Genomic DNA, 22,076 nt, shown 5'->3' with positions numbered 1-22,076 from the left:
GCAGAGGCTGTCCTAGCACCCCGGTCATACAAATACTCGTTAACGGCTTTTTCTTGTTGGAGCAGGCGGTCGAACATTAGGAGTGTTGAATTCCAACGTGTCAGGCTGTCGCAAATCAAGCGCCTCACTGGCATGTTGTTTCGCCGCTGGAAATCGGAAAAGTGCGCCATGGCCGTGTAGGAACGCCTGAAATGGCCACACACCTTCCTGGCCTGCTTAAGGACGTCCTGTAAGCCTGGGTACTTATGCACAAAGCGTTGTACGATCAGATTACACACATGTGCCATGTACGGCACATGTGTCAACTTGCCCAAATGCAATGCCGCCAACAAATTTCTTCCGTTGTCACAAACCACTTTGCCGATCTCCAGTTGGTGTGGAGTCAGCCACTGATCCACCTGTGCGTTCAGGGCGGACAGGAGTGCTGGTCCGGTGTGACTCTCTGCTTTCAGGCAAGTCAACCCCAAGATGGCGTGACACTGCCGTATCCGGGATGTGGAACAGTACCTGGGGAACTGGGGGGGTGCCGTTTATGTGGAGCAAGACGCAGCAGCAGAAGAGGACTCAGCCGAGGAGGTTATGGAAGAGGATGGAGTAGCAGGAGTAGAGGAGGTGGCAGCAGGCCTGCCTGCAAGTCGTGGCGGTGTCACCAACTCCTCTGCAGAGCCACGCATTCCATGCTTGGCAGCCATCAGCAGGTTTACCCAATGCGCAGTGTAGATGATATACCTGCCCTGACCATGCTTTGCAGACCAGGTATCAGTGGTCAGATGGACCCTTGCCCTACACTGTGTGCCAGACATGCCATTACTTCCTTTTGCACAATCGAGTACAGGTTGGGGATTGCCTTTTGTGCAAAGAAATTTCGGCCGGGTACCTTCCACTGCGGTGTCCCAATAGCTAAAAATTTTTTGAACGCCTCAGACTCCACCAGCTTGTATGGTAAAAGCTGGTGGGCTAAGAGTTCAGTCAAGCCAGCTGTCAGACGCCGGGCAAGGGGGTGACTTTGTGACATTGGCTTCTTACGCTCAAACATGTCCTTGACAGACACCTGACTGTGGGCAGATGAGCAGGAACTGCTCAAGGTGAGAGACGGAGGGGCGGATGGTTGAGATGGGGCAAGGATGACAGCAGTGGTTAACGTGGCTGAAGATGCTGGACCAGGGGGAGGATGGCGGCTTTGAGTTTGTGTGCTGCTTGTACTCATGTGTTGATCCCATAGACGTTTGTGATGTGCGATCATGTGCCTTCGCAAAGCAGTTGTACCTAGGTGGGTGTTGGACTTCCCACGACTCAGTTTCTTTTGGCACAGGTTGCAAATGGCATCGCTGTTGTCAGAGGCAGACACACAAAAAAAATGCCACACTGCTGAGCTCTGCAATGACGGCATTCTGGTGGTGGCAACAGCATGCGTTGAATGGCTGGAATGTGTCTGCTGACTGTGAGGTACAGGCCAGGGTCAAAGTTTACTCAATGATGACGAATAGGGGGCGGACCGAACAGCGCATGTGTTCGCCCTCCGTGGCGAACGCGAACAAGTGATGTTCGCCAGGAACTATTCGTTCGCCAGCGAACAGTTCGGGACATCACTACTGCTTTCCTCTGGGGAAGCTCTAATGCGTACGTGAAGCATGTGCATTAGATGCGATATTGCTAGAGGAGCAGACGGATCTAGTGCTGAGGGTCCTCAGCAATGTAATCAGGTAAGTGAAAAAAGGGTTTTCAACCATTTCAACACCAGGGGTGGCATGCAGAGAAAGAGCGACACTACAGTGTTATGAATACAGTTTTGTTTTCCTAATGCAATAGGGTTCCTTTAACTTCCAAGTCTGAAAAAATACTCTGCTCCTCCACTTCCTTTGCAGGTCCATGGCATCAATCAGGAAGCCCCGTGCTGGGTGCCCCTAATACGCTGAGAGCATTAAAGGACCACTCTAGGCACCCAGACCACTTCAGCTTAATGAAGTGGTCTGGGTGCCAGGTCTAGCAAGGGTTAACCCATTTTTTTTATAAACATAGCAGTTTCAGAGAAACTGCTATGTTTATAAATGGGTTAAGCCTTCCCCCAAAGCCTCTAGTGGCTGTCTCATTGACAGCCGCTAGAGGCGCTTGCGTGATTCTCACTGTGAAAATCACAGTGAGAGCACGCAAGCGTCCATAGGAAAGCATTGTAAATGCTTTTCTATGCGACCGGCTGAATGCGCGCGCAGCTCTTGCCGCGCGTGCGCATTCAGTCGACGGGGCGGAACGGAGGAGGATCGGAGGCAGAGAGCTCCCCGCCCAGTGCTGGAAAAAGGTAAGTTTTACCCCTTTTCCCCTTTCCAGAGCCGGGCGGGAGGGGGACCCTGAGGGTGGGGGCACCCTCAGGGCACTATAGTGCCAGGAAAACGAGTATGTTTTCCTGGCACTATAGTGGTCCTTTAACCCCTTAAGGACCAAACTTCTGGAATAAAAGGGAATTATGACGTGTCACACATGTCATGTGTCCTTAAGGGGTTAAGATGAAGTTGTTATAATGCCTGAAGCATTTAAAACGTATGCTAAACCCTGATTTCATTGTAAATATCATAATGTCAAGCTTGGTATTATTGGTATTATTGGTATATTGGCAAGTATTGCAAGACTTTTGACTACATAACTTAGTGAAGGTTACAGACTAGCTATTTCATTATTGATGCTAATTGTTTACTGTGTTTGTGCTATTCATTATGCTCATTTGCTAACGATTGGACACACTTAAAGGAACACTATAGGGTCAGGAACACAAACATGTATTCCTGACCCTATAGTGTTAAAACCACCATCTAGCCCCCTGGCCCTTCATGCAGGGCCAGATTAAGAGCCCAGTGGGCCTGGTGCTGACAATTGTGATAGGCCTTTTTACAGAATCTTATCGACCAAAAACACTAAAACAGTCATAACTCCTTAGCATAACTCCTTATCTGATGGAGATGGTGTTGGAGGGAAACACATACTCTATGCTAATCTCTCTCTAATTTCATCTTTCAAGTAAATCCATATCCCCTATCAGCAGTGTCCAGTGAAGCCGGAAGTCAATGGGCGGGGTAAAAGGGTGTGCCACTGGCATGAGAATCACGTGACCAGACCTGCCAAAAGGGGTGAACATGCCCAAAAAGGGGGCATGTTTGTCCAGAAAATTGGAATTCCAGCCTGGCATGAATGCATGTCAGGCTGCCTGCCAATCATGCAGGCTGTCCAACTAAGGGCATACTATGCAGGCAGCACCCTGAGCTTGACATAAACGCATCAAATGATGCACCTACTCCACGCTTTCTAAGGACTGTCCCCTAGCTCTCACATGTCCATTTGTCTCATTATCTTCTTACTAGCAGGCAGAAGTTCCTGGTATATAGTCTGGGACAGAGAAAAGTGTCTGTGTCCCCATGTGTCCCCTAGTGTCTCAGTGTCCCCATGTTTCCCCGCTGCCTTTCCCCCCATCCCTCACTTACCTGAGCTGTAGAGCTGTTGTCTGGACTCTCTGTGCTGTGGATCAGTGAGTAATAGAGAGAGGCATGGAGGGATATGCTGTAACTTCCTATCCCTGCCTCTCTCCACATACAGTGACCCCTACTGTCCGGTGCTGGTATTGCAGAGTAATCTCTGTTTATACTGAGAAAAAAACCTGCATTTGTATTGCTGGTTTTACTGCAATACTGGCACGGCCAGGCAGCCTCTAATACCGGCTGTGCCAGTAAAATACCAGTCAGGTGGCAAACCTAAGAGTAGTGTGTAAAAAAAATAGATTACATATTTTTTTTTTTTTTTAAATGGGCCTATTCTATGGGCCTGGGCCTGGGCCTGGAGCTGCAGCTCCATCAGCCCCTATGTTAATCTAGCCCTGCCCTCATGCCTCCATAAACATAGCAAAATCTTACTGTATTCAGGCCTGAAACTGTAGCTCTGCATGCTGTTTGCCTCAGAAAAACAAGCAGTGTGCTGACATCATCAGAAGTGGTAGTCTGATCCAATCACAATGCTTCTCCATAGGATTGACTGAGACTGACAAGGAGGCAGATCAGGGGCAGAGCCAGCATGATTCAAACACAGCCCTGGCCAATCAGCATCTCCTCATAGAGATGAATTGAATCAATGAATCTCTATGAGGGAAGTTCAGTGTCTGCATGCAGAAGGAGGAGATACTGAATGTTTGGATGCGTTTTAGGCAGCTATGATCCAGGAAGGATCTCTAACAGCCATCTAAGGAGTGGCCAGTGAAGTTATCACTAGGCTGTAATGTAAACACTGCATTTTCTCTGAAAAGACCGTATTTACAGCAAAAAGCCTGAAGGTAATGATTCTACTCACCAGAACAAATTCAATAAGCTGTAGTTGTTCTGGTGACTATAGTGTCCCTTTAAAAATATTCTTTGAAATATAACCAGTAGCCCAAAATATTTCTAAGTCCTTTGATGTGTTGAATTTGCTAAGTTATCAATGGTGCTGTTCAAGTGTTAGTAACTCCTCTTCAGCAGGATTGAGATCACCGAAACTTGATTGTTTAACATATGGTATAGAGTCCTTGTTAAACAAGTACTGGAACAGTGAGATTGTGATCAAACAAACATCGTAATTGCTCATCATCTATGGGATAGAAAATTCCAGAATGGAACTATCACAGATAGCAATAGATAACACTCATCACTGATTAGAATCAGGGTCAATACAGGAGATTCTATCGGAAAAAGTGTCGGGAAGAATCTAATCTCTGTTGTGTTGCCAGATAAATAGTGTATATTTAAAAATAACAGTTAGGGTGGAAAAACAGGGACAGATGAAAAAATATGACAGATTAAATTGCACCAAAGATTAGGTTAGATATAAAAAAAGTTGGCTTTTATAACTCTTTCTCAATATTTATATTTATCTTCTTCATTTGCAATGTTTGTGCTTGCTTTGCCTTGTGTGAACTGGATTATGATATCACTTGCTTAATCTGAAAGGACCACTATAGTGACAGGAATACCTACATGTATTCTTGTCACTATAGTGTTAAAAATGGCTGAGATCAGACGTGTGAATGTGGAGCTCCATAAAGAAACTGGAACAAACAACCACACATAGGGTAACCAAACTCCTTTCCAGAGGCCCGAACCACGTTCCCACCCCAGAGACAGTTATGGGGCCAAAACAAAAAAAATTCCGCCCGCCAGAGACGAACAAACCTACACCACTGGCTCAACCGAGATGGAGCTGGAGGCGCGCAATGAGGAGGAGGCCTCGGAGTACTCTCAAGATGACAGAGGGAGCCTCACCTCACCACCCGCGGGGGCTCTATGACCCGGACTCGGATTCCAAAGAAGACTCATCTCCGGTAACAAAGGGAGACATCAGGGACCTCCTGCAATAAATGAGGGAGGTTTGGAAGGCTGACATCAAAGAAACACTGAAGGAGATAGGGGTCCTCCAGACAAGAATAACAGAGGTGGAAGGCAGAGAGGGAGCCAGGGATCGCACCCTTCAAGCCACCCAAAACCAAATACAAGATATTTCACAACAGGTCCAAAGTCTAACGAGAACCGTCACAGCGATGGAAGCGAGGCACAGAAAGCAAAATGTCCGCCTGTGGGACATCCCAGAAAGCGTCAATGGGGATGACCTACTACTATTTGTACAGAAACGTATAGCCACAATTGGCATCAAAGGCGACACGAACCTAAGCACACTGCTTACAGCATTCCGAATACGGAAAGCAGCGGCCGCCACAGACAACGCACCCAGGGGACACTATAGTTGTGACCAGGGACATAGCAGTGCAAACAGGGCCGGCCTTAGGCATTTAGACGCCCTGTGCGAAAAATCTTCACAGCGCCCCCCCATCATCCATGTATGCTGTTATGTTTGTGTTGTCTGTGTATGTAATAGTACGTGTGATGACTGTGTGTGATATGTATGCTATGTGTGATATTTGTAATGGGTATATTAACAGTGTGTGATATGCGTGTATTGGTTGTATGTGACACACACACACACAGAGTCAGACGGCCATACACACACACAAGCAGACAGTCATACACACACACACACAGGCAGACAGTCATACACACACACACACACACACAGACACACAAAGGCAGACAGTCATACACACAGACACACACAGGCAGACAGTCAGTCATACACACAGACACACACAGACAGTAATACACACAGACACACACAGAGGCAGACAGTAATACACACACACACACAGTCATACACACAGAGGCAGACAGTCATACACAGACACACACAGGCAGACAGTCATACACACAGACACACACAGGCAGACAGTCATACACACAGACACACAGAGGCAGACAGTCATACACACAGAGGCAGACAGTCATACACACAGAGGCAGTCATACACAGTCACACACACAGAGGCAGACAGTCATACACACAGAGGCAGACAGTCATACACACAGAGGCAGTCATACACAGTCACACACACAGAGGCAGACAGTAATACACACAGACAAACACACAGAGGCAGACAGTCATACACACAGAGGCAGACAGTCATACACACACACACACAGACAGTAACACACACACACACACAGAGACAGACAGTCATACACACAGGCAGAGAGTCACACTCACCTGACAATCACACAGTTACCTGTGGAGTTCATTGTAGAGGCAGTGCAGCTCCTGGTGACTGTTTGGTGGGGAAGCAGGGACTCCTTCCTGCTTCCCCTGCAGCAGTTTTCCGGCGCTTTTAGCTCCGCCCCCGCCGCACGGTAAGCTCCGCCCCTGCTGCAAATTAAAAAATATATATATATATATATATTTATTTATTTTTTTAAATCGGCTGTGCGGCCGCACGGCGCCCCCTGCTCCATGGCGCCCTGTGCGGCCGCACAGCTCGCACACCCCTAAGGCCGGCCCTGAGTGCAAACCACAATACTGTCCCGCTCAAGAGAAATTAATACTATACGATTTGAGGGACACACAGTGGCCATATACAAGGACATTCCCTTTGCAGCACTAATGATACGGAGACAACTGGCACAGATTGCTAAACAGCTCCGACAGGCAACAATCCACTACAGACGGGGACCTGACGGCTCACAGCAGGTTCAGAAGGGGGACCAGACACTCAACCTAACCTCGGCGGATGACCAAGCTACTTTACTCCAACAACTAAACCTTACCACCAGAGACACTACCCAGAAAAGATGCGGGGAAAGCCTAAACAGGCATGCAGGAGTGGACTAACACAGACAAAGCCAAGACAGAATCCTGCCTGATACCCCCCACGACCTCATGACCACCCACATAGGCCACACCTCAGCATCTCCTCATAGAGATGCATTGAATTAATGCATCTCTATGAGGAACGTTCAGCACTTTCATGCAGAGCATTGAAATGCTAAATATCACTGATCCCGGAAGCACCTTTAGTGGCCATCTGGGTGACTGCCACTAGAGGTGTTACTAGGCAATAATGTAAACACTAGCTTTTCTATGAAAAGGCAGTGTTTACATTAGAAAGCCTGCAGGGAAAGGCTATAGAAGCCAGAACCACTACATTAAGCTGTAGTTGTTTTGGTGACTATAGTGAAGCTTTAAATATACCGTTTAAAAAAGCATGAGAAAAAAGCTTAACATTTTCAGAGTTTTATCTATGAGGTGAATTCCAGAGAAGTTACATATGCCCTTTAACTTTTGCATCTATCAAAGAATTCACGCATTTTTTTAAAACATTTTATTGCTGTGTAAATTTAAATTTCTTAGTATTACTATGCAGACAAAAATCTTATCCACTAAATGATTTGCTAAGAATGTAAACAGAAACATTGGACAAACTTAGTGACATACTAAGAAATGATTTACAGTGAAATGTATTCTCAGAAGTCATGTCAGCAATAGATAATGCTGCCATATTTTTTCTCTTTACTAACCAGCATCTTTCCTCACATTTCTGGATTCATGCACTTTTGAGTACAATAACATCTGTGGCATGGTGCAAGGTACAGGAGATAACGCAGATTGGAATCACGTGCTTAGCGTTCCTGCTGGACCTTTAAGCGATCACACTAACCTGGGACAGTGCACAGGTAAGAGATCGCTTATCACCTCTTCCGTTATTGCCACAATTATGTGTTTATGATTGAAAATGAGTATACAGCATAATCTTTAAAGAGTGATCCTCATCACATGATAACAATGAGAACTATTTATTTAACAAATATCTCCTAGTCTGACTCAAACTATATGTTCTTAGGAGTCAACTGGTGGGTGGTATTCAAAAACAAGAACCAGCAATTGGGTCTTTTCAATAGTGAGATGGAGCAATTGGTATCTAGGGATCTGAGAACCCTTCATGATGATGAGACATGACTTGTATGAAACATTGAATATTAACAAGTCAACTTGGCATTCTATTTTATAAAGTTTTACAAACAATCAAGAGTATTTTGTTTCACAAGTGAAGATCTAGTGCAATGCTATAGAGCAAGCATGTCAAACTCAAAGTCTAGCACGGGCCACATAAACAAGATTTAGGTTTATGTGGGCCGCAAAAAAAAAACAACTTAAATTCTCATAGAAACGTAGGTTTATTTAGAAAATTACAGTATTAAAAAAACAAAATCAGCATCCCCATCTACTAAACCACAGTTCCTCCCTATACTAAATCCCAGTCCCCCCTCTACTAAATCCCAGTCCCCCCATATATTAAATCCCAGTCCTCCCCCTCTACTGAACCCCAGTCCCGCCCTATACACTAAATCCCAGTCCCCCCCCCTCTACTAAATCCCAGCATCCCTCTCTAGCCAACAAGCAGACTCCACTCACATTGCTGCTGCCAGTATGCGACTCCGGAGTCCGGCCTCTGGTATACCCCAAATGGCGCCATCCGCACCCTGTGTCAAAACTGATCCTCCCGCTACTTCTTGAAACCCTGTGAAGGTGGAGCACGTTGATGTTACGTCAGAATGTGACGTGGCGTTGCGTGCCTCCATGCACCTCCAGGTACTCCACTGTCCAGTTGCAGCCAATGTGACACTGACCCACAAACACACTCACTGACAGACTCACACACACATACACACTGGCAGACACACAGACAGACACATTTACTGACAGATACAGACACACTCACAGACAGACACAAACACACACACACACACACACACTGACAGACACATAGACAGACACACTCACTGACAGACACACACTCACTGACAGACACTCACAGGCACTCAAAGACAGACACACACACTCACTGACAGACACACACTGACAGACACACACACACTGACAGACACACACAATCACTGACAGACACACACACTGACAGACACACACACACACACTGACAGACACACACACTTACACATTCTTTACTTTATTACTCCCTACCTTTTGGAGCCGATGTGGGGCATCTCCCTGGGTTCCTTCTAACTGCTCCTCACTGCTCCCTCGCGTGGTTTAGTGATGCCGGGTGATGCGCGTGAGGGAGTAGTGAGGAGCAGGAACACTGAGGTGGGCCCTCCTCCCCGGCCAGGTAAGTTTTAGTAGAGTAGGCACCTGCAATGTGGGGAAAGCTGGTGGCTACTCTGCTATAACACTAAGCATGTACTGGCGGCTCGATGGCCTGCAAAGATGTCCCTTGTGGGCCGCGAGTTTGACATGCTTGTTATAGAGTAATCCAAAATCCTTATCTCCTATAGACCCCGATTCCTGAAGCACACACATTATAAATGAGCCCACATCTATTCCCTTGTACCATGAAATGGCTTGGCTCACCCATCAATTTCACTAGAATCATTAATTGTGGAATAGTTGAAAAGCTTCTTACATTTTTGCAGCCAATGTTCCGATAAAGGGCCAGTGTTCCTTTTTACCCTGTCCTATGGACGCTCATGTTTAAACTGCCGGTGGCTGACTCTGTGCCAGATTTCTCTATGGACACATTAAGAACATTGATCAATTGATTTTTTTTTGTGGGTGCCACCACTTTTTATAGTTGCTTGTCTAATATGTCTCTGTCTAACAAATACAATGATTGAATCTCATTAAAACGTATTTCTTTCATATGTCCTGCATCTGTTTACCCAGGGATTTGCTTTAGTCTTGAATGCTGTATCTGCTTTTATCTGCTTTCTCCATGCCATAGATCACTTCCATTCTCTTAATATTGGCTCCGGGACATTCCCCTAGCGAAGAAAAAAAATAAATTACTGCATTTGGTAATCTTTCTTTGTTTTATTCCCCATGGATTTTAAAAACAGATAGTGGATATTTTATGCACTTCAGCACAGCCACAGGAAGTGCTGGGCATAAGGCTTTATTGGAAAGCAGACTGTTCTACCCAAAGAGAGGATATCAGTGCCTGGAATTTTTCTATTACAACAATGGCCATGTGAGTGACCAGCTAAATGTTTGGATCAGAGAGTACACAGACACGTCCCCTAATGGCACTCTGAAGTTCATCAGCACTGTAGACGGTGAGAACTATCATTATACGTTTCTTTCTGATATTTGCTAAGATAAGAAAACTATAGTTAATCCATTGTCAAGTAACATGAATGAAAAAGAAAAAACTACCAATAAGTGTCTCAATAACAAAAACGATATTGTCATAAGTAGAGTGAACGTTAAAATATAACTTTTAATAGATTTCTAAAAAGTTGAAATATGAGAATAGATGAAATAAAAACAAAAAGCACAAGGCTAAATCTAAGTCCTGTGATCTAGTTAAGGTTGAACACTGAACCCTCCAATAGCAAAAGTAGCCAAGAGAGTCTCAGTGAGAAAGAAGATCCTTTGGAATCAGAGTATCGTACTTGCTGCAAACCTGTATATCAAGGGTGGTAGAGGGGAGCACAGAGTACATCAATACTCCAGGCTCTCCTGCAGTAAATAGTCTACTGGATGTAAAAGAGATGTCTCTTGTGCTCCAGATATCCTAAATGGTTAGGAAGATGATAATGCAATAGTTATCAGTGTAAAAAAAGTGCCTATAACACCGGAGGTATAAGGAATAGGGGCTCTGGATGCTTAGTTGGGTATACTCCTGCTGCTGCACTAACACAGCCGCGATTTTGTCAACGATATCGCTCCTTTATCCAGGCATCCGTTTTTTTCTTTTCTGAGTCCTGTTTTCTAGCTTACAATGGGGGGTTTTAGAGACAGTATAGGCATTTTATAAGGGGTGCCCTCGATGGCACTTAGATCTCTACCTACAAGCCAGCGCTAGGACTTTTACATTTCATACCTTGTATTTAATTGATTAATTGATTATAACATACTAACCCTAGCGATCTTTCTGTTCCTTATACCTCCGGTGTTATAGGCACTTTATTTACACTGATAACTATTGCATTATCATCTTCCTAACCATTTAGGATATCTGGAGCACAAGAGACATCTCTTTTACATCCAGTAGACTCTTGACAGGTGTATAGTCGCCATTTGGGCAGTCGGAATCCAGGACAAACCACCCCCATAACCTAACCCAATAACACACGGACACTAAGTATTATGGGGAAATTTGTCCACAGCTTTATTAACCAATAATTATAATAATAATAATAATTATAATAATAATAATAATAACAATAATAAATTAACATATTAAACATGGGTCATTGCCCCCCATACTCCGCCCCCTCGCATCCTGTTCCTTCGGCTACCATACAAAAGGCAATGACCCCATATAATAACACCTATACATATTTATAACATATAACATATTTATAACATACACCAACATTCCAAAGTGCCAACCATCCATTAACCACGGCAGGGGTATACCCGGATACCCCTGCCCCACCAGGTTCTGAGTCACCTCCAGGACTCGAAACCTCTCAACCACCGATGACCACAATCTGTTTATTCCACCTCACGTTCATCCAGGGGAGCCTATTTCCTCTCCTTCGGCTCCCCGTCCCGCCGCTGTGAAAGAAACGGGTTAAATAAACACATAACAAACAAAGGGAGGGTGGGTGGGACAAACTCAACCAGGTAGAAAGTTAGAATGACTCACCTAAAATGGCTGCTCATTTAATTAGCCAATCCTACTTACCCATAATCCAACCCTTGCTTACTTCCTCCTAAGCCCGCCTCCTAACCCCTGTCAAGGCCTTTTTCCGCTTAGCTGCGCTCTAGCTACATGGGGCTACATGACAGGTGTATAGTCGCCATTTGGGCAGTCGGAATCCAGGACAAACCACCCCCATAACCTAACCCAATAACACACGGACACTAAGTATTATGGGGAAATTTGTCCACAGCTTTATTAACCAATAATTATAATAATAATAATAATTATAATAATAATAATAATAACAATAATAAATTAACATATTAAACATGGGTCATTGCCCCCCATACTCCGCCCCCTCGCATCCTGTTCCTTCGGCTACCATACAAAAGGCAATGACCCCCATATAATAACACCTATACATATTTATAACATATAACATATTTATAACATACACCAACATTCCAAAGTGCCAACCATCCATTAACCACGGCAGGGGTATACCCGGATACCCCTGCCCCACCAGGTTCTGAGTCACCTCCAGGACTCGAAACCTCTCAACCACCGATGACCACAATCTGTTTATTCCACCTCACGTTCATCCAGGGGAGCCTATTTCCTCTCCTTCGGCTCCCCGTCCCGCCACAAGCTCAGACCTTGACCCCTTAAGCTGTCTGAGCTCCGCCACCCCGAATAAACAGAGCCATCCCGATACCATCCTGCCAACCCAAGTTGAGCAGGTCCAAACCCACCTCCGAGAGGTGAACACCATCCGAGCGGTAGTATCCTGGCAACCCTTCCTCCAGCTCAAGGTGCCTCACCACCACACCTCCTACCTTCCGCACAAAGCTTGCCATCAAGCTATTCACTTTCTTCCTGCACCTATCCATAGCTAACGGATCCCGAGCGTGCCGCCACCGGCGCCTCGGGACAATCTCCGACCAAACCAACATGACCCCCGGAAGCAGGCCCCTCAACTTATTGATGTCCTGCTTCATCCACTTTACCAGCCGTCGCTGCGGCGTAAGGCCCGGTTATTACCCCCAATATGCAGGACCAGTAAGTCTGGCGTGTATCCCGCCGCCAGCATCCCAAACAGTTTACCACAAACATCCCCCCAGCAGAAACCCCGATACCCAAACCAGCGAATTGCCAACTGGCCTCTCGGAAAACCCAGCTGCTGGCCTTGCGCTCGAGCTGCGGCCCTCCTCTCGGCCCAGAAGACAAAAGAATGTCCCACGATCCATGCCTCCCGCCCTGGGGGGAAAAAACAAATGATGAGGGAAGTCCGGCAGAGACCCCCACCCCAGCCCAATTAACACATTGAACCATTGCAGTACAGCCAGTTACAAGTCTCTCATCCCCAACATATATATATTTTTTTTTTTTTTGCATAAAACGGTCCCCAAACTCATTATTCCAACAGACCCAATCGGACATAGGAACGGAATCTTACGGATTCCCACCTCCCGATCCGCTTCACCACCTCGTCCCCCAGTCCCAACCGAGCCGCCTCCGTGGCAGCCCCAATACGGAACGAGTGCGTTCCAAATCGTTCAGCACGAAGCCCCAACTTGCCCAAGCCCAACCGAAAAAACTTTCGTGAACTGAAACCGAGAGAGGGAGGATCCGTCGGCATGCACCAACAAGGAACCCCCCATCGCTGGCCTCCGCGCCAGGTACTCTGCCGTAGCAGCCAACGGGCACAAAGCCGAGCCCGGCAATGCCCCCAGTGCCACGTCCCGGCCCACGCCGCGGACGTCCGTTTTGGATCTGCCGAGGTGCACTACCACCTTCCCATCCAAGACACGAACCCCCGAAAATTGCAGGCCCCCTTGTACCCTCTTATTAGCGCTCACCAGTTCCCCAATACGGAATGCCCCAAAAAACGCCAAAATAAACGCCACCTTGAACAGTGAAACCTCGAACCCATCGAAACAGATTTCGGGCAACAAACCCACCAAATCCCCCAGTAGCCGAACCGACACCGGGCGCCTGGTATCCGGCGACCTGCGTCCCCTGCGATAGCCCTTCAGGGCCTGCCTGATAATGAAGGACTTAGTAAAGTCCTCCTTCCCATGCCATCGGAACCAAAACGCCATCGCCGCCATGGACCTGTCCACCATGGCAGGCGACGCCCCTTTTGCCAGCAACTGACAAGTGTACCACAGGAAAGCATCCCGCAGGGCCTCCCCGTTGTCCATGGCCAGCCCGTCCAGTGACCGCTCCCACAGGCCCCAAATCTTACTGTATGAGGCCCAAGTGGCCGGCGCCAGGGAAGCCTTCACAAGTCCTCCAAGCAGGATGTTCCCAGCTGCCAAATCTCGTCCGGGCAAGCCTGCCCATCCTTTGAAGCCCCCGGCGCCACCAGCCAGAATCGGGACCACTGAAAACGAGACAGAGCATCAGCCACCTCATTCAAATAACCGGGAACATGCCGCGCGCGAAAAACAACATTCCGAGACATACATAGCAATACCAGTCGCCTAAGCAGCCTAACCACCGGCCTTGAGGCCGCAGACTGACGATTCACCGCGTGAACCACCGCCATGTTATCCGAGAAAAAGACCACTTTCCGATCACGCAGCCTGTCGCCCCATAGTGCCATCGCAACCACTAACGGGAATAACTCAAGGAAAGCCAAGTTGCGCATAAGAGGGCTCGAACCCCAAGAGTCCGGCCACCTCTCCGCACACCAGCAGCCACCAAAGTATGCCCCAAAACCCACGCTGCCCGAGGCATCCGTGAAAAGCTCAAGCTCGGCCGATGACTGGCCCTCCTGCCTGAACAACACTGTCCCATTAAAATCCCGCAAGAAGGCATCCCAAATGCCCAAATCAGCCTTCATGGCCGCCGACACCCGGATGAAATGGTGCGGAGACCGCACCCCCGCAGTAGCAGCCGACAGGCTGCGACTGAAGACCCTTCCCATCGGGATTACACGACATGCAAAATTGAGCAGCCCAATCAAAGACTGGAGCTGCCGCAGAGTAACCTTGCGCGCCCCCGCCACAGCAGCCACCGCCCCTCGAAGCCTATCCAGCTTATCTCGAGGCAGCCGACATTCACCCAACCCGGAGTCAATCTCCAGACCCAGGAAACTCAGACACGTGGTCGGGCCTTCAGTTTTATCCGCTGCCAGTGGAACCCCGAAGTGGCCCGCCACCCACTCAACCGTCCGCAGCAGGCGCAGGCAGTCCAAGGAATCAGCCGGCCCCACGCACAGAAAATCATCCAGATAATGTACAATAAAACGATTCCCTGCTTCCACCCGTACCACCCATTCGAGAAAAGTGCTAAATTTCTCAAAATAGGAACACGAAATGGAACAACCCATGGGCAGGCACAAATCCACGAAGTAGTCCTCTTCGAAGAAACACCCCAGCAGGTGATGACAGTCCCGGTGGACCGGCAGCAGCCGAAACGCGGCCTCAATATCCACCTTCGCCATCAGAGCCCCACGCCCGGCCCGCCGGACCAAATCGACCGCCCGGTCGAAAGACGCATAAGACACCGAGCACAAGTCCTTATGAATACCGTCATTCACCGACTCTCCTTTCGGGTATGAGAGATGGTGAATGAGCCTAAATTTACCCGGCTCCTTCTTGGGAACCACCCCGAGTGGGGAAATCCGCAGGCCTTCCAGCGGAGGCACTGCGAATGGGCCCGCCATGCGGCCCAGCCCGACTTCCTTGCCCAGCTTCTCCCTAACCACGTCCGGGAAGTCAGCCACAGACTTCAGGTTACGCAGTCTCCCCGCTCCCCCCACCCGCTCCTGAAACGGAATGAAAAACCCCTTTGCAAAACCCGCCCGGAGCACCGTGGCTTCCGCCCTGTTATCGTAGCGGCTTAGCCAGGGCTCCATCGCGCTTAGCCTCACTGGGGTTAAGCCCAGGGGAAGCGGATGCTCCCCCTCCCCCGGCTGCGGCCGCAGCACCGGCGCCACCGGACTTCCCTTTCTTGAAGCAGCGGTTGAGCCCATGAGCGCCTCCGCAGCCGGAGCACTCGTGCTTGAAGTGACAGGTGGCCCCCCATTTGCATTGGCCCTCATTATAGAGCCAACATAAGCCCTTTGGTAAGGCGGCCGACGAGGCGGACTGCCCCCTAGCGCCGGCCGAGTTCTGAAAGGGCTGCGCCTTCTGCGCCATCATTAACTTCATCCAGAGTGGTAGGTCCATTTGGTCCCACCGCATACCCGGGTTAGCCGCCAGCCGCTGCCTAAACTGCTCATCATACCGCCACCACGCCAACCCCCCGTAAGTCCGGTACGCTTCCCAAATGCCATCCAAATAACAAAACAGCGAGGAGCATAACCCCGGCGATTTCTCGCCGAGCACGCTAGCCAGCACACAAAAAGCCCTCAGCCAATTCCCAAAGGATTTCGGAATCTTGCGATACCGCTTCCTCTTCTCCTCCTCCTCCTTCTTCTCGTCCTTCTTATCCTCCTCCTTGAGGTCTATAAAGTCCTCCAAGGGGAGGAGGGAGAAGATCTCACAAAACTCCCCCTTCCATATCTTATCCTTCACCTCCTGCTTCAAATGGACCCCCAACGGGCCCGCAAAGGACACATACGCGTGCTGTCTAGCCGCGTCGGGAATGCCCCCGGACAGCTCAGCCCTCTCGCTCCCAATCTCCCCTACGTCCTGCGGCAACACCATGTCCCCGCCCGAACTAGGCCCAGTGGAGTTCCCAACCCGAGATCCCGTAGCCACAACGCCTGGAGCCCACACCTGACCAATGCCGCTATTGTCACCCCCCGCCCCCAATGAGTGGAGTAGTGCCTGAAGTGTGGTAATTAAAGCGTTAGAGTGTAGTGACCCACTGGACTCACCGGCCAAGCCCCCCGAAACCGGGACGGTGGGGGCTGCAGTGCAGATTGCCCGACATCCAGGAAGAGGAACTTCCGCTGCTGTCTCGCCGACCGGGGAGCCCACCCGGTGACCAGCCTGCGAGGAGGCGGAACGGCTCCGAGACCTAGGACAAGGAGAAGAGGTCCTGGGTAGGGTGTAATGGACATCAATACCCCTCCCGTCACGACCCCGGGAGCGCCTGCTCTGTACCGAAGCCTCCCGCTGACCTCTACCACCACGTGGCACCCTGGAACCCCTGGGGCTACGACTCCTCCCGTCTCTACTAGTAGGCCGCCCCTGCCGACCATACCTAGGGGCTGCCGCACATTCCCCTGCCGAGCTATCCGAGGGGGAGCAGTGCCGACCCGACCTCCCCCGCGCCCCCCGGGACCCCTGCGATCTAACGGGCGATGGACTGTCGCTACCACTCCCAGAATCCGGGCCCCCCCGCCGCCCGACCACTGCCGAGGATCCCGATCCCCGACCTCCTGCATTCTTCCGACTGACCGCCTCCAGAACCCCTTTTCCTGCGCCTATCCCCACCGCCCCTTTACCCTTACCCCCTTTCTGACTAGACCCCGACAGCCCGGACCTACCCACCCCCCCTACGGGGGACCCACTTTCTGACCTGGCCACCTCTCGAGACCCCCCCCCCGCCCCTGGAACTCACACCTTTCGATCTACGTTTACGCTTAGGGGCCCCGGGACCCTCCCCCCTTAGGACTATGGCCTGGGCACCCCCCACTGGCCTACTCCCGCCTCTCTCCGTGGCAGAGCTCCCCCTAGCAACCTTCCCGCCAAGAGGGCCCCGGCCGGAGCCCCCTGCACTTGCCTGCTGCCTCCCAGGCCGGCCATGCGGTCTCCCGGATCCGGCCTCGTCATCCTCGGTACTCTCCGATGGGGGGGAAGCCCGCCCAGACCTCCCCTCCGTGGGTCTTGCAACGCCAGGGGGCCGCCCGGCCACTTCCGACCCGACAGCAGCAGCGCCCCCGTCCACGACATCCTTCTGCCTCCGAGCGCTCGTCCGAGGCTCCGTCCGCACGCGGGGAGGCAAGGCCTCGACCACGCGGCTCCCGGGCCTGCTGCCGGTCGCAACCGGAACCCCACTGCTTCCGGGGACAACTTCACCGGGCCCCGTGCCCGGGCTTAGCCTCCTCGGGGGCCTCCGGGCCCTGACCGGTCTCCCGCCATCGCCGTCCCGATCCGCCGCCTCCGCCAGGGCAGGGCCGAGCTGTGCCCGTAGCCAGTCCACACCCTGATGCCGTGCAGCTGACCTGATCCCCTCCAGCAATCGCTCCACGTCGTCCATTGGTCCTGCAGAGGAGACAAAGAAAATCCAACCAAGCGAAGTCCGCGCACACCGAGGTGAACACAAACTCAACCAGGTAGAAAGTTAGAATGACTCACCTAAAATGGCTGCTCATTTAATTAGCCAATCCTACTTACCCATAATCCAACCCTTGCTTACTTCCTCCTAAGCCCGCCTCCTAACCCCTGTCAAGGCCTTTTTCCGCTTAGCTGCGCTCTAGCTACATGGGGCTACATTACTGCAGGAGAGCCTGGAGTATTGATGTACTCTGTGCTCCCCTCTACCACCCTTGATATACAGGTTTGCAGCAAGTACGATACTCTGAATCCAAAGTATCTTCTTTCTCACTGAGACTCTCTTGGCTACTTTTGCTATTGGAGGGTTCAGTGTTCAACCTTAACTAGATCACAGGACTTAGATTTAGCCTTGTGCTTTTTGTTTTTATTTCATCTATTCTCATATTTCAACTTTTTAGAAATCTATTAAAAGTTATATTTTAACGTTCACTCTACTTATGACAATATCGTTTTTGTTATTGAGACACTTATTGGTAGTTTTTTCTTTCTTTCTTTTTCATTCATGTCAGTTAGCTATTTAGGGGTTATCCCCCATTTTTTCCTACCACTACTTTGTCTCTTTCCCTTATCTTGGCTCTGCTTTTTTCTTTTTTAGTTGTTTATCCATTGTCAAGTATGTTTTATAATTGTATCAAATGCAAACAATTGAATGATATAAAAAAATACATAAATGGCTATGGTGTTGTGTAACAACTTGTAGACTCCTTTGCCAAAATAAATGAAATGGAAATGCCAGGAGCAGGTTAAACTGGTTCTTTAATTAGTAAATATATCATTACATTGATTTTCATAATGCCAAATAAGTTCTGGTTGCATTCTGTTTATCTTTTTCTTTTTTTTTTCTTTTTCTTTTTTGAAAATGTAATTCACATCTTTGCATTACAGGGGATGGGGAAAAAAGAAAATTGGGTAAACCTGAGATATACAGGTGTATTCATAATAGTGAGAATTAAAGGGGAATTTCAAATTTAAAGGACCACTCTAGTGCCAGGAAAACATACTCGTTTTCCTGGCACTAGAGTGCCCTGAGGGTGCCCCCACCCTCAGGGACCCACTCCCGCCGGGCTCTGGGGGGAGGAAGGGGTTAAACTTACCTCTTTCTCCAGCGCCGGGCGGGGAGCTCTACTCCTCCTCCTCTTCTTCCTCGCGACGTCATCGGCTGAATGCGCATGCGCGGCAGGAGCCGCGCTCGCATTCAGCCGGTCGCATAGGAAAGCATTCATAATGCTTTCCTATGGACGCTTGCGTGCTCTCACTGTGATTTTCACAGTGAGAAGCACGCAAGCGCCTCTAGCGGCTGTCAGTGAGACAGCCACTAGAGGCTCTGGAGGCTGGCTTAACCCTCAGAATAAACATAGCAGTTTCTCTGAAACTGCTATGTTTATAAAAAAAAGGGTAAAAGCTAGCTGGACCTGGCACCCAGACCACTTCATTAAGCTGAAGTGGTCTGGGTGCCTAGAGTGGTCCTTTAAGGACAAAAGAGCGGAACTGGACAAACGATCTAGTTCAGCTATACTTTTAGTTTGGCTACTCTGACCTTAAATTTGAAATTGTACACTTTAGCAAATAACCCTAATAGTATTTGTTAAGACTCCAAACAAACATAGAAAGAGGGGAATTGGAGGCACACCTGGAACATGCATTGCTCAATGATGCTGCCATTGTGGTTGGCTTAACACGCTATGGCCATATGGTGGAACTGAATCCCCATATTTGTTTGCTAAGGTAGGTGATTTTAAATAGCCTTGTAAAATTTAAAACTGTATTTTTGTGTGTGCGTTGTTGCTTAATCTGCCTACATTTGCCACTTGCAACACTGTGTACTAGCCAAGGTTATACACTTAGCGATCTCCCTACTCAGACACTTGTTCACATACGATCTTAATATCTGAGGCTCTCGGTAAAATATCGGTTATAAGGATACTTTGTTTCCACAATACCATTTTTGTAGGGATATTGCTACAGTGTACTCTTTATCCTGACTAGTTGCTACCTCACATGTTTGAGGAAAGATAAATTGCAGTTATTCAACTGCTTGCCTAAAAATTACCTTTGAGTAATAACCAGCTTACTTTTTGTATATATTTCTTTCCCTTTACCCCTTTTTTGGTTTGATTTTTTTGCTACTTACTTAGAGCTGGATACTATTCTAGCCTTTCTACTAATGTATTAAAAGTAATTTTTTAACTCAGTAACAAGCCACTGGACAGAATATTTCTTTCTTGTTCCTCAGTTTTTTTTTTTAGAACTTAGAACTTTTACTAGAATTTTGAACATAAGTACAGTAAATTTGAAAAACAAGGAAATAAATATTTTATCATATTTATTTTTAATTTCCAGGTCAGCCAGCTAACTATTGGCAACTGTATCATCTGTCTTTAAATGTATCCAATAAATTCCGGGTAGTATTTGAAGGTGTTAAAGGAAATGGAATTTCCAATGGAGGGTTTTCAATTGATGACATCAACTTCTCCGAGGCGAGATGCCCCCAACATATTTGGCATATCAGAAACTTTAACACTGATTACTTACAACTTAATGGAACCATATTTAGTCCACCCCTATATTCCCCAGATGGCTATGCATTTCAGGTGCAAATCAGGGCTGATGGCAGCACTCAGAATCTTGCAATATATTTCCACCTTATTTCTGGTGCCAATGATGATACCTTGCAGTGGCCATGTTCACTGAGACAAGCCAGTATGGTACTAATGGATCAGCATCCAGATATACGAAAACGTATGATGAATTTGAGAAGTATCACAACCGATCCTAAACAAACGACAAGTAAGTTTTCATTCTAGTAACACTTGATTGTGTGCAGAGAGAATATATTAATGGAATCAACATTCAAAACAACTGTCAAATATGAGATATATGTGTATAAGATTGTATTTGTTATTTACAGTCAGGAATATGGCCATTTATTTTACAGGATACTCAATGTGGTTTAAAGGGTTACCCCAGGCTCCATGGCCATTTCTGTTTTCAAAAGTGATCAGGGAGCAAGGAATCTGTATGTGCAGTGATTAAAACCCTGCACATACAGAGAAATTTGTGACTCTGTTCTGGGATGTGTAACGTTAATTATGTGCAAAAATTACATCTGACGTCAGCGCTCACTGTGCTCAGTTTCTACCCTTACTGAGAGCACACCTGCAAGGTGAAGCTTGTATGACCTCTACCAGCATTGCTTGTGTGGAGCCTATTCCCCTCCGTCTGTCCACCCCCCATCCACTTCCAAGATTACTTTCTCGACTCATAAAATGTGCTTGTACTACAAGCCTGAGTATTAGGGGAAGGAGTGACTTCAGGCCGGGTGTGGAAGAAAGCCAGAGAAGCTTAACCTGGAGCTGGATTACAGATAAGTTAAAGCGGCACTGTCATGCCGAACGTACCTTTCCCCAATCGATTCCTCTTCTCTCCCTCTCTCAGGATCTGTTCTTCATTTCTTCCTGTCTGCTCTAGCTTTCTTTAAAACATGAGACAAAACAGGGACTATTTTGTCTTAGGTAGGTTTCCTACACCTGACCAGCTATGACCAGCGGAGGAGCAAAGTGTGCTTCATTTCCTGTGGTCGGTGCGATTTCCCACAATTCTCACCTTTCCTCCGTGATCTCGCGATGCCTCCTTTCGCTGTTCTCAGATGTCCTGTCATTTTAGACAGAACACCAGCAAAACTGCTGAATTTCGTCCTAACAGAATGAGAACATGAGGACGTAATTTGAGACCCTGTTTGGATCGGAATTTCATCGGAATTTCATCCAATGAATGAAATTCCGATCCAATTTGTGCAGTAGATAACTTTCTAATTCCCATGGAATTAGGGAGCTATCTACCAAA

At 48.2% G+C, this 22,076-nt stretch overlaps 1 protein-coding gene across 1 annotated transcript in view; it reads left to right on the top strand.

The window, feature by feature from the left end:
• The window catches only part of MEP1B (meprin A subunit beta), a 77,814-nt gene that overhangs the window by 33,486 nt on the left and 22,252 nt on the right, over positions 1–22,076 (top strand). Inside the window, exons 9-11 of the mRNA XM_063451435.1 lie at positions 7,913–8,065; positions 10,244–10,459; positions 20,574–21,020. Coding sequence (XP_063307505.1) covers positions 7,913–8,065; positions 10,244–10,459; positions 20,574–21,020 — 816 coding nt within the window. The remainder of the gene's footprint in view (positions 1–7,912; positions 8,066–10,243; positions 10,460–20,573; positions 21,021–22,076) is intronic.

This window comes from Pelobates fuscus, chromosome 4 (genome assembly GCF_036172605.1).
Source record: "Pelobates fuscus isolate aPelFus1 chromosome 4, aPelFus1.pri, whole genome shotgun sequence".
Taxonomy (NCBI): Eukaryota; Metazoa; Chordata; class Amphibia; order Anura; family Pelobatidae; genus Pelobates; species Pelobates fuscus.
Note: the sequence above shows the minus strand (reverse complement) of the source record. Positions and strands in the feature narration are given on the sequence as shown.